The sequence below is a fragment of the Phaethon aethereus genome (assembly GCF_964289735.1).
Source record: "Phaethon aethereus genome assembly, chromosome: 12".
NCBI classification, from domain to species: Eukaryota; Metazoa; Chordata; class Aves; order Phaethontiformes; family Phaethontidae; genus Phaethon; species Phaethon aethereus.
Genome location: NC_138588.1, coordinates 6,491,062 through 6,508,476, shown reverse-complemented (window position 1 = coordinate 6,508,476; position 17,415 = coordinate 6,491,062). Strand labels below are relative to the sequence as shown.

The 17,415-nt window shown below is 40.1% G+C and overlaps 1 protein-coding gene across 3 annotated transcripts in view; it reads left to right on the top strand.

Moving 5' to 3' along the window:
- The window catches only part of MCTP2 (multiple C2 and transmembrane domain containing 2), a gene marked incomplete at its 3' end in the record, with an annotated part of 103,673 nt that overhangs the window by 69,842 nt on the left and 16,416 nt on the right, over positions 1–17,415 (top strand). For all 3 annotated transcript variants that reach the window (XM_082004918.1, XM_082004920.1, XM_082004919.1), the window contains 2 exons: positions 12,974–13,096; positions 15,929–15,970. In XM_082004918.1, the coding sequence (XP_081861044.1) occupies positions 12,974–13,096; positions 15,929–15,970 (165 nt within the window). The remainder of the gene's footprint in view (positions 1–12,973; positions 13,097–15,928; positions 15,971–17,415) is intronic.

The window sequence follows — 17,415 nt, the reverse complement described above, 5'->3', positions numbered from 1 at the left end:
TATGCTTTTTTAAAAATAGACTTATATTCCAAAGCTGGGAAATAAACAGTGGCAGTAGAAAGGAAATATGAGATTAATAAAAATTAAGACATTTTGCAGAGCTGCTCTGGATTGTTTTAATGTTTTTTTTTTTTTTTTTTTTCCTGGGAAGTAATACTTCTGTAACAACATGAATTGCAATGGCTTTCCTGCTTTCTATTTTAAAAATTGTATGAATCCTAGCAGAGATAGTCCTTTAGTGCCCAGTGAATGCTGCCTTACGCACTGATAGTTACAGTAACACGTACAGAGCGACTGTGAGATCAAATGCGCTGGTTAAAAAGCCTTAGGGAAGCATTATGTGTCTGAGGTCTGATCTATTGTCTGGGAGGTCGGAGAGTGTTAATGCACTCTGCAAAGATTAGACTCCCTCTCTAATTGCTCCAACACTTCCTTAAAGGATTTAAACAGTCGAGAAAGGTGATGCTCCTTGTCAATTTTTGTCTTCTGACAGCCGTTGAAGTTTATCTGTCTTTCCGCGGAGACCAGTAGATCACGTAAACCAGGCGATGTCAAAAGCACGAACCCTGAATTGGGACTGAGGGCAGCGAATGCCATTATTTACAACTTCGTTATTTCAGCTTTTAAATACTTTAAGGGCTGGGGACAGGGTTGCTCTTGCATGCCATGCCGTTTCCACTTAGCGATGGGAACTCCCAAAGTCCCACGAAAAGTTTAAGTGGCCAGGTTTGATGAAAAGCCACCCTTTTAGCTCCCAAGCGACCCTGAGAGCACGACTGGTGTGTCCCCACCGCACTCGGTGCGTGGAGCAGCCGCTGCTGCCGTGGGTAGTACTGCTTTTCGCTCTACGGGCAGTGCCACGTCTGAGCTACTGTGAGGCACTCTTTGCTATTTACCCCCAAATTTTCCTTTCCCTCACTAAGTCTGATAAAGATTCGATTTCCCTCGGTTCGTAGAGCCTAAATAGTGTGGGGAAAAAAGAAACACACAAAAACCAGCCCCCTTCCCCCAAAAAAACCCCCACAAACCAACAAAATTAAAACAACCCAAAACATAAAGCAAAACAACCAACCAAACAAAAAAAAACCCCCAAAACCAACCAAACAAAAACCCAACCAAAACCTGACTCAGAAATCCGGTAAAGCTGATGCAGGAAAGTTTTTCTGCTACTTTTCCCCATATGCCCGCACCGACAAGTACCTGACCCCGCTCACTGGTTTTACAAAGCAAAATAGAAATTTCTCCAGTGGATCAGAACCACCTAAAAGCAGCAGATTGGTTTTGTGCAGTCTAGCTGTTTGAAAATCAGTTTGAAGCACCAAACAGTGTCGTTGCTGGTTTAGAGGGCTAACCTGTTACAGTGGCTTACGTTGCAAAGGACGCTGCTTTTGCTCGGAAAAGCACTTTAAGAACAAGGGATGAAAAAAAGTGAATGTTACTGAGAAAGGAGAAGCACAGCTCAACCCCAGGAAAATTTGGAAGATTTAATATTTCTGCAACAAGGCCCTGGTGTTCTCACACTCACCATAGGGTAACGTTATTGTAATGAGAGTGGAATTTGACCCATCTTTTTAAAAATGCCCGTTCCTGTTTCACAGACAGATGCGTGTCCCGTTTCCCTGCAGCTCTCACAGTACGCCGGGTCCTGCTGAACAGAGACACATCCTGTAGTTGCTTTTTCTGGTGGATCAGAAGCTTTTTAATTTGAGGTAGTGTGTGTGTTTTTGCTAGTCTTGCAGCATCTAAATGTGTTGGTGTATATAATCCATTTCACACATATAAATGGATAAAAATGACCTATATAAATATACATAGATTTAATGCCTCTTTTCTAGACTCTGAACAGATGACTAATACAGCTGTTCAAAGGAGAAAAAGATTTTTCTTTTCTTTTTTTTTTTAAAAAAAAGCCCTCTTGGCTCTGAATCGGAAATTGAGGAGCAGAATTCATCAAGTGTATTCTGATCGTTCTCACATGGGTAGTTCCTCCTTCCCTTCCTGCATAGCATGTTCCTTTGCACTGTTGCTATATTACGTGAAATGTTTCATCTGTATATAAAAATTAAAAATTCAAACAAAAATCTGGCCCACATGAAGAACAGGCCCTTTGGGCATATGGTTCATTATGCATATTCGTTTAATTACTAAAACACTTGGGATGTCTCTACTGCCCTTGCTTTCAACTTGTAAAGTTGGATCTTTTCTGCAGCGCAGAATATGTTGAACAGGCATGTGTCACAAAGGACTTCAGTTTTCTCCTACTTGAAAGTCCATATAATGTTCTTGGCTGGATTGTTAGAATTTACTGAATATTAGTTCAATCCACTGCATCAAAACAGCAGTTCGGGATCTCTTTTTCCCTTAACACCTTCTCTAACCCCAAAAAGGCAAGTTTTACAGTGGTTAGTTCAGAGTTGTGTTTAGTATCGAAGTAACGTGAAACGAGGGATTTGGATTTCAGGCACATTCCCACAAAGCACCTCAAGTCGCACGTTGAAGCTGTATAACTTTTATTAGCTAAGAAGGGATTGCTGTGATAGTGTGACTTTAATTGATTTTCAGGGCAAACAGGTGGTGATGGTTTAGGCATCCCCTAGTCTCCTGCCATTCCTCATTTGGAGCTGCACATATAATAGCTTTATTAAAATAAACAATCTTCTGGCTTTAGTTTTACCTGAACAGCTGCCTGATATTGCAAGAGTCTTGCAACTTTTTTTTTGTAGACTGTTCTTTATTTTGGAAAGCAAGATGCTATAGGTCTGCTAGTGGAAAATCTCTATTACATAGTCATGTTATCAATACTTAGAATTTTTTTTCATGCGGCTGCTGCTGTTGCTAGCTTACAATAGTAACGTATTTAGGGTGTAATTGCTGTGAGTCTCCCAGTCGTCTTCGTGCATTTGTTCTGTAACGCAGCAATTTTGTCACGCTGCAGGTTATGAACCTGCTGAAATTGTCTAAGTGTGGTGTAATCACCGTCACTGTTCTGAGTGTCCCGTGTGTGTGTCGGGCGTGGGGAGTTCTGGGGCTCAATTATGATTTTTGCTTTCCTCTTGGCTGTGGGAAATGGGTGTCAGGTAGATGAGGAGACCTGGGCTCTGGCATGGGGCTTGGTGGGGAAACGCATGTACAGCTTAGGGAAAGAGAATAATCTGAAATTCTTTGCCTGAAAGGATGTTGTCTTACTGCTTTATATGTACTTTATAGGTGTTTTCAGATTTCTGGTTTTGTGACCTGGGTTTACCAAGATTTTTTATTTATGTCTTTTTCCCCCCTCTCTTTGCTCTGTTTCACTCTGGAAACATTTTCTTGTGACTGGAGATTTTGGAAAAGAGGGTACCAGACAGTTCTGCAGCATTAGTGTTTACAAGCAGCTATTTCTCATTTATGTGGGTTTAGTGCAACCTGATTATTTTTTTTACATGCCATAGCTGGAGACTGCCAGGGAAGTAACTTTAAATGCAATCCTCCTGCCACTGAACACTGAATTAAGTCTAATTAAACATACTTGCTTTATTAGAGAGCCCTTTTTCCTTTACTCATTCAGCTCTAAATGTACACTATGGATGTGAAGGAGGAAGTCATTAAAGTAGTTTAAACATATCGTTTATGCCTCCCATTTGCTACCAATTGTAGCCTAAAATTAAAGAACACTTCCATCAAATTCTCTTTTCACTCGCTGTGCAGTTACGTCACCATCTGACCCTCACTGCCAACGTTTCTCACGATGGTAACAAATACGTCTCCAAAGTAAGTGGACATTTATCAGCTCAGATAATGACAATTTTTTTTCCTGACCCTTTTAAGGTGTTCACCTTATCCAGAATAAATAAAATTAACCTATATTTTTGCCTCCTTTTAAATAGCACAGATATTTTTTCTGACACTTTCTGGAAGAATTATTTACTATAAGATCAGGCTTTTAACTTGCATAATGCCTGTCTTCCCTGCAAATAGATCATAACTTTCTGTATGAGAGTAATTCCAAAACTATGACCCTGCTGATAAACAAACCCGAACATTAGAGGTAAAAATGACGAATTAATGTAACTGTGATCTAAAACAATAGATTTTTTTTTTTTTTTTGCGTGCCACCACCCCTTTGGTTTAGGATCTTCTCCCATTGCCTTTTTCTGTGATAGTTACCCCTTTAGAAATAACATGCAGATTTATTCCCCTGACCCACTCCCAGCAGATTACCCCAAAAGATAGAAAACTGTTGTAATATTTTTTCCCTGTTTTTCAATTTTAAGCTTTATTGCTTGAGGGTCTTAACTGTATTTTACTTGGCACGGGAAATGTAAAATATGTTAGATAGAAACATGAGGGAAAAATTAGACCAGTCAGCATGCTAACAAACAGCTATTTCTTCAGTGTCTGCAGCCTAAAAAGCATAGAACCCAAAACTTGTGATGTTGTAGTTGGTTCTGTTTCCATTAACATCGTTCGGGATTTGGGATAAAGAGATAGTGGCAGCCACAAGAAAACTGTATCAAGGCACCCTGTTAGACTTGGCAGCGGGCTGTTAGGCTTTGGGGTCTAAATGTGTGTGTCTTAAAGGTGTGTGTCTGGGGTGTCTTTGTCCTTTTTTTGTTGGAAATTACCTGCACTGAGCAATTTGACAGATTGTTTCCAAATAGCTTCAATGCAATATATAAATCTTAACTTACATATAAACTTAACAGGTGATAAATTCAGTAAAATAAACTTGAATCAAGTGGGTCTTCCCCGATCCCTCATTAAAGTGTTTTATTTCCTCGGCTGGCTAATCTCATTCATGTATGCAAAATAATAAAAATAAAGGAAAACCTTTACTTTTGAGTGGGTTTGATTTTATCGTTGTCTTGTTTATCTTTTTCTGACTCCAGGCATTGTTATGAATGAAGAATAAATTCATTAAACCTGATAATGAGATAAAAGTAATTCAGGATCAGAGTGTGCCCATTTTGTAAGCGTTTTGCAGCCTTGAGTTGTAGCATCGCAACCTCCCCTGATGAAGTTACCAACAGCAGCGTCCCAAGAGGGCAGTGGAGAACAGATTGTAATATTGTCAACTCTTCCGATTTCGCTGCGACTTTTGCAGACTAACATGATTTTCTTAAAGCACCATTTCTTAGAGTCCTGTGATTGCACATGAATCACAGCTTTCATTTAAAACACAGATGAGTTTCTACTTTCTAGTGGCAGCAAAGAAAATGAGATCCCCCTGAAGAGTCTAAATCAGACAGTGATATAAAAGGCCCTAACACATATTGACTTAAACAGTATGAGATTTTTCGTATCGTCTTCAGGGACTTTACGGTTGGTGGTTGGTTGGTTTGGGTCTGATTTTTTTGTGAGTGGGAGGCATTAGGTTCTTTTCTCTTCTTTTTAAATGTTGAAACTGGTATTAAAGTTGTGACCCTGACGAGTATAGTTCCTATCCTCCTGCCTCCTTCCTTCAAAGGCTTTATTGTGTCGCTCCTTTTCCTCGTTGCATCCTCACAGCTAATGTAAATTGTCAAGCACAAGTTGGATGTCTTATGTTTTCCTCCCTCCCTTCACCTCATCCTGGGAGATGTTCTCAGCAAGCTGCAGCTGGGACAAGAGGGGCTGGGACACGTGGGTATGGCAGCAGGACCTGGCTCTGCCTCTGCAGAGCTGGGCAAACGTGGCTGTTTTTTTCTCTCGCCCAAAGCATCTTCTGATTAAAAAATGGGGTAGGTCTACATGATAGCAAATTGTACAAACATAGCCCTTCCTACTTCTCAATTCTGTGTAGTCATGCATGTTATACAGACGGAGTTATTTTAGAGCACAATTTGATATTTTGGTTTGGCTTTGGGGTTTTTAAGTGGAATTTTTGTGTGTGTGTCTGTCTTTGATTTTATATTCCAGTTGTGTTTGCCCTTGCAACAGAGATCTTGTGTAGAAGACCTAAGCTTTTTGCTTGTGATACACCCTTAAAAAATTAGTAAGTTGTACACTGATGTGTGGAGCAATGCAGAGGTAATTTGTAATGTGGCATAAATATTTAAAGATTTCTATTCCTTCGGGTCATTTTTTATTTTGGTCATTGCTGTTGTCTACCTGGACTTTAGTAAAGCCTTTGACAACGTCTCCCACAGCATTCTCCTGGAGAAACTGGTGGCTCGTGGCTTGGACAGGTTTAGTCTTCGCTGAGTGAGGAACTGGCTGGATGGCCGAGCCCAGAGAGTTGTGGTGAATGGCGTTAAATCCGGCTGGCGGCCGGTCACAAGTGGTGTTCCCCAGGGCTCGGTTCTGGGGCCGGTCTTGTTCAATATCTTTATGGATGATCTGGATGAGGGGATCGAGTGTTCCCTCAGTAAGTTTGTAGATGACACCAAGCTGGGTGGGAGTGTTGATCTGCTGGAGGACAGGAAGGCTCTGCAGAGGGATCTGGACAGGCTGGATCGATGGGCTGAGGCCAACTGTATGAGGTTTAATAAGGCCAAGTGCCGGGTCCTGCACTTCTGTCACAACAACCCCATGCAATGCTACAGGCTTGGGGAGGAGTAGCTAGAGAGCAGCCCAGCGGAAAGGGACCTGGGGGTGCTGGTTGACAGTCGGCTGAATATGAGCCGGCAGTGTGCCCAGGTGGCCAAGAAGGCCAACAGTGTCCTGGCCAGTGTCAGAAATAGTGTGGCCAGCAGGAGTAGGGAAGTGATTGTGCCCCTGTACTCGGCCCTGGTGAGGCCGCACCTTGAATACTGTGTTCAGTTTTGGGCCCCTCACTACAAGAAGGATGCTGAGGTGCTGGAGCGTGTCCAGAGAAGGGCAACAAAGTTGGTGAGGGGTCTGGAGCACAAGTCTTATGAGAAATTGTCTCTCATAAGGAGAGAAATACTGAGGGAACTGGGGTTGTTCAGTCTGGAGAAGAGGAGGCTGAGGGGACACCTTATCGCTCTCTACAACTACCTGAAAGGGGGTTGTGGTGACGAGTGTGTCGGTCTCTTCTCCCAACTAACTAATGATAGGATGAGAGGAAATGGCCTCAAGTTGCACCAGGGGAGGTTTAGATTGGATATTAGGAAAAATTTCTTCACCGAGAGGGTGGTCAGGCATTGGAACAGGCTGCCCAGGGAGGTGGTGGAGTCACCATCACTGGAAGCGTTCAGAAAACATGTGGATGTGGCGCTTCAGGACATGGTTTAGGGGACATGGTGGCGCTGGATTAATGGCTGGACTTGATGATCTTGAAGGTCCTTTCCAACCTTCGTGATTCTGTGATTCTATAATACAGCACACGTTTCATACCACCATTGAGATGCTCTGTGTTCTTTTGCTGGGGACACAAAAAGCAAATTGAATCTAAAGCAAATAGGTTTCTTCTGACAGTGCTGGTTTATTTAAGTATAATTTCTCTTCCTGTCACGTTCATTGTTATTGCATCGCAATGAGGGAGCAACTCTGCTCATAACTGACCCCTCCTTAAGCTCCAACTTGGTGGCTGTGAAGTGGCACAGGAATGCTCTCAGCTGGCCATGACATGGTGAGAGAGCATCATACGGGTGCAGGAAGGAGAGTATTAGTAAGAGCAATTCTGGAATGCATCTTTGGAAGAGGATCTGTTCTTAAAAAAAAAAAGAAAAAAAAATCTTTGAGAGGGGGACTTTAGTGGGAAATACACATTACGTGACTGCTTCAACCTTTATTTGCCATGCCCTGAGGTGGGGCTGTATTAGACTAATTTCCATAACTGTTATAAGCTTCTTTTTTTTAATGTTCTCACTAGTCCAACGCACAAGCCAGCCCAAGAGCACAAGCCTTGTTACTGCACTCATATCAGGCGAAGCTCACACCATGTACCCTGATTTCTGTTAGCATGGTCTCAACACCACTGTGTTCATGGATCCATATTGCACATATCTGGAAGAGACACCTCTGTATATACAGATAGATATATACACATATGCATGAATGTCTGGCTCTATATGAGTGTGTTCATTCTCTCCTCTGCTCTTTTACTCTCCCTTTCTAAGGGCAGGAATGAGTATCTGTCAGAAATAATTTGTTGTTGACAGGCTTATTGCCTCCAAGGGAATCGAATGCCCTTTTGGGGAGCCAGTATCTTATGTTACTGGCTAATATTCTCTATTTTGTTTGGGGCAGAGGGACTGAAAGCTTAGAAAAAATGCTTGAAAGTTTATGCCTGAATATGTAGTTGCAGAAATTTCTTCTCTCTTATTGAGTTCATTTGTGTGTATATGGCAACTTGAGGCTACATAACCCAAAGTTAAAAATATGTAATTCCTTTCCCCCATAAATAAAGGGGAGCATGTCTTAGTGTCTCAAATAAAAATCAAGTGTTTTGGTTTAGTTCAAAACATAACTTGGACATTCACAGCAGTACCAGCTCAAGTTTTTCCCCTGACTTCATGAGTTGCATGGACCATGTTTGTAAACTGCAAGGCAACTTTTGATGAAGCTGTTAGTAGTTTAGAGTTCACTTACAATGTGTGTGGTTTTGAAACTTGGAGTTTCGAATAATATTTTTCACAGCTCTGCTGGTGAGGCATTTCATTAGCATTGGAGCCTATACCGGCTGAGAAAATAACCTTTTACCATAGGTTCCTTGCATGCGTTTAATCTCCTTTCACTTTTATTTTTTTCCATCTGACGGAATGTATCCCCTTCCTTCCTTCTCCCATCACTGTTGTTTTCCAAGAACTGTTCTGTCCCACGACACAGCATCTTTTACTTCTCAAAGACTTACTGGGTCAAAAAGAGCCTGTTTTTTAGAGTTAAAAAAAAAAAATAATTACAGTCTAGAGAAATTACACAGAAAATCCTATCTAATGTTAGGTTTCTAAACCTCTTAACTGTTCTATCCCATGACTGTGGGTTTGCTGGTGACAAATGTTTTATGGGCATATTTTAGTAGACACCCGTCTAAAATCTGTTCTTAATAGTCAGATCCTAAATTGGAACCAGAGGGGCAGAAAAACCAGATTGGAAACGTGTTTCTTAAGGGTTTGTTTTTACTTTCAGTTGAGACTGCCTTCTCTCATCTTTTGTACTGCTGTCAAAAGGGCCACTCTCATGGTTGTTCAAACTCCATGCTTCTTGACAGGAACAGTTGGACCCCTCTTCAATGATTTTCAGATGAAACGGCTTCCAAACCTCCAGAGCTTTAACTTGTAGTTATTAGGCCCTTTGAAATAGCAACACATTAATCAGCTGAAATCAAGTGGTCCTTTTTCTAAGGCTGTGATATTGCTGTTCTCTTCTAGGTAGAACTCTAGTCTAAATATTAGTTTCAAGAGCTCTCTTTTTTTCTCTAGATATGTCTACCCCATTTCTGTTTCTATTTTGATCATTGTTTTATAATGCTGTGGATTAAATTGCTCGGTTCTATAATAAGCTTTTAGACTCTCAAATTGCATTGAAAGAAGTAATGCAGAAAGCTAGCTTCCACTTGTTTGACTTATATTTTAGAAATTGGCTGCGGTCCTTTTAACTTCTCTCATGCACGGTATGATGCCCAGCAAAGAAGGTGTCAATGATGTAATGGATTATGTCTGACAGAACTTGGTCTAAGGATGATGTGAAACATTGAAAAAAGCATGGTTTGTTAAAATTGGGTCATTTGAAACTGGGTCTTGGATTCTGTCCCTGACTTCTGTGATATTGAGCAAGTGATTTTAACCTGTTAATGATTTCCCTTACCAGCCTGTGTATTAGATGGAAGACAGACTAGGGACTACAAAGAATTGAGAAGATATTGTTCCTTGTGATAACTATTGTACACATCAGTGGCTGGACCATTCTCAAGTTTTGGCAAAAGGTATTGCTAGGAAAGTAATATAGGGAGGATAGTGCTGGAGCTTCTCCCAGGCATAAGGTTTATTTATTTATTTTCTGGGGAGAAATTAAAAACATCCATGATTGAGAACCTTGTAATCTGGGGAGCGGTGAGGACAGTGGTGGTACCCATATCACAGGGCTGCTGATGCTGTAGTCAGTGCCAGGGAGCTGCATGAGAGTTGATAAAATAGGACATGGGCCTATTTAGGCACTGCTTTGAAAGCTGATGCTGCAGAGCTACTCAAAAGGCTGTTAGAATGCAGAAATATTTCTATTCGTTTTGTAAACAACCTCTGAACTTTTATTATGTACTGTATGTTCCCAGCAATCATTTCCCATACCTCCGAGGCTAAATAATTTCTGAATAACTAAATCAATTTGTCTTGTGTCTGTGTTGTGTTACAATAATGAAAGTTCCTTCTACTGTGGTGATAGCAGTAAAGCAACTCTTCTTAAGGAGACGTGGGAGCTCTATCAAAGCATCGCCATCTGAGTTATAACTCAGCAACTGATTAATCAGTCAGCATTAGAAAGGAAGCAACAGTATGCCTCAGCTATCAAGTGAGACTCCAGTGAGATTTTGTAATTAAGTTTTAAGTTTTATTTAAGGTCTGAAACTTAGTAATACACAAAATGTACTGTTGGATCTAAAATCACCAAGGTCTTGATTTTGTATCTTGCCTAAACGACCTGTGATTGCAAGGTTGTATTATACTTGCAACTGAGCAGAGTTATGTTCACATAGGATGGTGACAGATGTACTAAAATTGGTTCAAGTCCTGCAACTGAATGAATGAAGAGAGGTTCTTCAAGAGCTTCATTGACTTCTGTAGGACTTTGCCTAGCTGACTGCTGGTGGAGTATTTTTGCTTCATTAAGAGAAGCCTGAGTTTGCTAATACCCCAGGAGGATGCTGTAAATGCAATCTCCTCCAACAGGCTGAAGCAAATGTTTTGAATTAATACCTGGCAATACGAATTTCCATGAAGGAGTTTACATAAAGATCAGATGTAAGTTTATGTGTGTGTGCCTATTTTTATCTGTCTATATATACCTGAGACAGATAGATATATAGATGAGTACAATAACTGGTCCTTGCTCTTCAGAGTGGCATTTGAGGTAGGACAGGAGCTGGTATCACCTTCACTTTGTTTTACAAAACAAGTAGAGATTCATCCAAGAGAGTTGGAACAGCTTCAGAAAAACTTGTTCAGGTTAGAACTTTTAATTTATGAAAGACTCTTTAGCTTGGAATATCACAGTTTTTGAAGTCTTATTAACTAAAGCCATGCAAGACTCCTGTAAGACAGATCAAGTACCATGCCTTCTTGGCCAGGATTCTTGTGCTTCTGTTGCTTTGCTTGCATAGGAAATGTGGCTGTTAGAATCATTATCACTTCTATTTTTTTTTTTCTTTGTGATCCTGCTTTTCAACATAGTAAAATCAAACCCAAATTCTCTTCTATGTTCCTATGCTGCAAAGCAATAGTATGGGGATATATTGTGTGGATGTCAGCCCATTTTGTAAATTAATATATCTCAATGATTGTTTTACTGGCCTACAAACACCAAGAACAGGATGGCAGTCTAATTCCTTGCATAGCAACAGCTAACATAAAATTAGGTTCACTCTAGAAAGTGCAACTGCTGTTTGGGCAGGGTTACGTATACGGTCATTGTTTCTTGGTTTATGTTTGGCCCCTGGTAGATACTAGCTGGCCATTTGTCTGATGTCAGACAAGCCTTTTTGTTTAAAACTTACAGCTGCTGTTTTGCAAGGGTATAAATTCTCATCCCACCGAATAGAGTGGGAATTGCTGCTTTGGTACAGCGTGGTTAGACTTCCAGGTCCATAACGCAAAATACATCGCCATAAATATCCCATTCTGCAAGTGCCAGTGTTGCTTTTGTATGTGGTGTCTGATGGGCCAAGGATGAAGGGAGGTAGAGATTTAGCTTTCTGATCACCCATAGTTTTCCCTTCATTGCAGTTTGAGATACATTAACTAGATCTGACTCATTTTCACTTACCTGTATTATTCTAAAACCATGGGTTTTGTTTCTGATCATTCCAGGTTCCTTTGGAGGAAGAAAAATCAGATAAATGTGTGTGTGCCTTGTCTTTAAAGGAGATTCTTTAAAATAGCTTCAAGTTACTACCAGCATTAGGCAGTTCTTCTGGAAACACTATGTAAGAGTAGAAAAGGAAATGGGATCACAACATGCATTTTATGGCAGTTCTGGATTCAGTTTATTAACTTTGCATTGCCAGCCACTCCAAGATTGGAGTCAGTTCAGGTATCATTGGTACTTGTAAGATAGGATTGCAGTTAAAAATCATAAGTGCTTTTTAAATCCCCATCATTTAAGTTACATGTTTTGCTGATCCAATTAGAAGAACAGAACTTCAAAATTTGTCTTCTGGTTTTGCTATTAGTGGATTTTGTCAGATACCGCTCCAAACGCACAAACTCATACCATTTCTGGGCAGAGGGACTCCAAGCAACCAGTGAAATCAGAATATGTTGTGCTTAAAAGTAGTAAGGGTACGGGAATGGAGACTAGGCTTAACTGGATCTGTTTCCAAAGTAATGCATCATATGCAACTTAGAGCCTTGCCTCCTGGAAGGCGATGGTCCTTTCTGCTGCTATGCTAAGAACATAGGTGGGTTAATGGTGAAGATGCATTTGCTGATCAACCCCTGTGGAGTGATGGGGAGCTGGAGGGCTCCTGTTGCACAAGAGGAGGAAACTCTCCTCTAGCCTGTGAAAGACCCGCTGACAATTAGGGGTTGGTGAAGTGGAGCAGGTTTACTTCTGTAAGTGGGGCTGTTACGCAGGAGCAGTAAGGACAAAGGGCTTTCAGGCCTGAGGAGGTCCCAGGAAGGAGTGAATAAAGCCTTTGGTCTAACCTTATATTCGTGGCCTTGTACTTCACCAGAAACGGGGACGGAGAAGCTAACAAATGGCAGCCTAATGGATTCAAACAGAATAAAAAGAGAGTGTGCTTTGCGAGCAGATATTCTTTGCCAAAATAATAATACGAATGAGGTTAATGGAGATTCAAGGATGAATGTACATAGAGATAATGACTGAAAGGCTTTCTTATATGTCTTTCTCTTTAAACACTTGTATGTATTCCCTTCTGCTGCTTTATTTCTCCCAGGTATTTGTGGTCACCGTCTGGAGCGTGGAACTGTACATGGTGCCCCTGGCTCTGCTGGTGCTCTTTGCATACAACTTCTCCCTCGTCACAACAGGGAAGGTCAACAACACCCAAGATGCCCAGGCAAGTAAAGTGGCAGTAACATTTCTGGTAGCCCCAGCTTGAATTTGCCCTTGAGCAAAATGTCATGCGTTTTAATGGTATTAAGCTAGTTGTGTAGCTAAACGGCTTTTTTATTTCAAAGAAACCTCAACCTTCTCAATTTTCGTGATTCAATTGAAGCAATAAACCATTCAGAGTATTAGAAGATGACGAGAGTGTGTAGGAGGGGGATTTCACTTACTAAATAACTACAGACATTTTTAACTAAGTTGAATTAAGAAAGACTTACAACGCAACAAGTTCCTAAAACCTGTGCCCTTACTGCTCTTACACTGTGCATCACACTGATTCATCATTCATGATTCACGGAAGAGGAAAGTCAACAGAAGCTGAAAGGGAAATTTTTAAACCTTGTCCTGTCATCTGAGACTATAAGAAGCCCTTATTCCTCCTCCCCACCCCTCACTTTTAAATGGCAAATGCTTTTTTCCCCAGTAATTTAGCCTCTATTTTTTTAACTTGATCTTGGAGGAAAAAAAGATTTAAATACAAAAATAATTACAACATGTGTGGCAAAGTGCTACTGTTGGGGTATGAAATGCTATTTGATGTTGACCACTGTCTTTACTTACATAACAATGGTAATTACAGTTAGAAATGAGAGTAAATTCATGAGTGTCCATAATATTCTGTTTTTAAATGTGTAACAAGTACAGTAATGAAGTACCGGCCAAATTATAGCTCCTTTCTAACTTTTGATAAAAAGATGATTGACATTTGTACCCACGTAGAGCAACTTTACCCAAATGAATCACTTGGATTTTATACAAAGAACTAATATCCTAGAATTTAAAAGACGAATATCTGATTTGTTATTTTTAGTGAGAAAAGTTGCTTCTAGTTCAGTTTTCATCCATTCCCAAGCAGAAAGATTTTTAGAGCATAGGGAAAGTTTTGTTATCCAGACCGTGGCATAGACTTGAAGACCAATGCTAAAAGCAATGCTTTTCTCCAATTTCAGCCAAGTGCAGAATAATGTAGAAAGATATTGTGTGTCTTCAGTGACTACTTTATTTCATCAAGAAAATGAGAACTTCCCATGTGAGAGAATCCCAGGCAAACAGGTGGTTTTATTTTTAATACAAGAAGTGATATAAAATAATAACTTACCTAGGGAAAAAATAGACAGAGGATGCCTTCCAGCACCCATCATTCATCCTATGGTGAGTTTGTTACATGTTCAAGTGAGGAGAGTCTCTCATAAGTCAGCAAAACTGAGCAGTACATCATTCAAGTGGATGCTACAAAAAGGCTGTATCTGAAAATGCAGGTTAATTGTAGTAATACTGAAGAAAGGTCCATCAGGAAGTTGGCCCTTTTCCTGTCACACGCACCCTGCGAGCAATGTGATGCTGTGAAATTCAGGGGTGCGTTTTGCACAAGCAAAGTTACACATCTGCCTAAGTGCTTCGCAGGATTGAGGTCATATGGAACAAGTAGTCAAAGTGCCTTTAATATTACCTGATTTCTTTTTTATGTGTGTCTATGATTCTAACCATCTGTAGGTCAAAAATAGACAATCAGGTGTTACCCCTAGTCGCATCTGTCCTGCAGATGAAAAAGGGTTTTCTGCAAAATACTGATGCTTTTTACACAGTCATTTATTTATTTCTTGCTGCTTCAGACCTTGGCTGCATGTGCAATGCCTTTGGTTTTTGTGTGCCAGCATGCACATTTCAGGTATATAGAAGAATGTGAGCATCAGTCTTTGCAAAAGTAGACCTCAAATTCTCTCTGATTTCTGTGCTGTAAAATGGGGATAACAGTATTAACCTTGTATGCATGATCCAGTTGCTAGGAGGCTAAATTCGTGAATATTGATAAAATAGTTTATGATTTACAGATGGGAACTTCTATAGAAACGTAAACCGTGATCAGTGTTAATTCAGATGCTCAGGATATTCCAGAGAGCCGAAGAGTAAATCTGAGTATCTGAGCTCTCAGTACCTTCTGCATACTAGATGCAACTGCTCTTCTTGGGGGGCAGGGGGGAAGGAAAAAACCAAACAAAACAACCCCAACTCCCCAAAACTTCCAAACCCAAAACATCTTTTGTTGTGATTCTTCACATTCTTTGCATGTTTGCATGTACTCATAGTACACTGATTCAAATGTACCTATTAAATAACTAAGAAAAACTTGGAGGACTCTGTTAAAGGCTCAGCTTATTAAATACCTGAATGGAAAACCAAGTGCTCCTAACTTCAAGGCTTAGGCAAATCTTTTGTTTTCTCCCCTACCTGTCAGCATAGAAGTTAAAGGGAGGAGATAATGCTGCATAGAGATCTGACTGTGATTCATGTGATTGATTATGTTCATACTAATGTATTTTCTAAAGTCTAGTGTTCCAGTAATGGCCCTAAAGGGAGGGAGTAGTCATTGTAACAGTGAGGCTGGAACAAGTTGAGTACAGAGTCCTCAGCCTTGACATACCGGCTGGTTCATTTGTCAGACTAAGAACAAAGCTGTTTACAGACAGTAAAAGTTGGCAATGAATTTGAAAGCCTGTTGCCTTCAAACTACTGGACACAGCCACTAATGCTTTATTTAGACTTAAAATTTGTATAGGGTATTGCATGCTTTGTTCAGGATATCACAAAAAAAAAGAAGTGTCCTTGAATACAAAACGTTATTCCTGAAAGGTGAAAGGGGTGGGTTTTTTTGATGACTTGCAATAGAAGTGGGAGACAACTGTGTAATGAAACGTTGTGGGAGTATCGTAAGCTTTTTGAACGTTGCCTGTTACTGAAAAATAAGTATAATGTTTTGTAATTTGGACATCTGCTTTTTCAGGAGCTTATGGGCTTGGATGAAGATGAGGATGAAGATGATAAGGTAAGCGTATCTCACAATTGTGTTAGCTAGAATCAGAAGGACTATGGGAGAGCACAAACCCACCATCCTATCTCCATGAGATCTTCATTTATTATCTGTATTAACCGGGAAAACAATTGTTACCAGTTCTCTGATTGGCAAGTTTGAAAGTATGGAAAGATTGGCTTGTATAGCATTCAACAGTGACGTTACCTACACGAGACCTCTGAACATGAATCGAATCTGAGCAGTTCCCAGTTTGCGCTTGAAATCACAACGGTCGCATACTCACGTATGTGCACTTACAGGCTTGTGTATGGTTGGACGAGGTGCAAAGACATGCATGAGTATATAAAAATCCCGCATCACTTGCATTCCAAGTGTTGGATGACATTCTGTACTAATGGCTTTCCCCAAATGATTTGGCATTTCCATTTCTGTAGGCCAAAATGGTGTGATTTGTGGAGGACTGGTTGGAATTTTCTCAACATTTGTTTCAGAGCCTGGGAAGAAAAGAGTTTTAGTTCATCAGCTGAAATGTAGAAAGAATCAGAACTGGCAAGGCCTGTTTTTTATTTTATTTGGGTGTACTTATTCATTCTTCTCACTATGAAAGATTCATTGGATTTTTTTTCAAGTTTATCAAACCACAATGACAAATGATAAAAGGATTAGAGGGCATGACATATGAAGAAAGATTAAGAGAACTTAATGTATACAGCTTGAAAAAACATAAGTAAGTGAAAGAAGATCTGATAATCTATAAATACTTTAAAGCTAAAAGGTGAGGAATTATTTAACGAGCAACAGCATGCAAAGGCACATTAGCTGTTAGGAAGAAAATGTTCACAAGGCGATGTGAAACTTTCAAATTGCATACTAAGTTAATAAGACTCTTCTTGAATATTCTATGTTTTAAGAGTGTTACAGTGAAATTGTTGGTTATTGAGAAGTAAGTCAATACCACCAGTTAGCAAGTGCACCTTAACTCTTCTCAGTCACAGACACTAGAATTAAAGCTCAACAGGCTAGTTGGTGGGAATACTTACTTAAATTTAACCTGCCGCTCTGTGGTGGTTGTATTTTACTGAGCAACCAGGAATCCATCAAAGTGATAAAGTGAACTTTAGACAATCTAGCTGAATTACAGGTTTCTTGCAACACAGGCTAATTGTTTAAATGTTCTCATTTATAATTCACTCTTTGCATCGTAAAATTGGTCAACTAAAGGGACCGATATCTGGAACTCATCAGAAGTTGCTAAATGAAAGTTGCGTCTTTTTCAAAGGGATACTATGTACCTCTAAAAGTCAATAAATTCTATTTTGTGACTACCCAAAGCTAGATGCGTGTCGATGTTGACCTTACATCTTATTTGTGTGATGCCTAAAGCTGTAACTTCTTTGCTGAAACCAATCCCATTTACTTTCTTCTTTTTTAATATTCCTCTTTTTCATTTGCAAGTG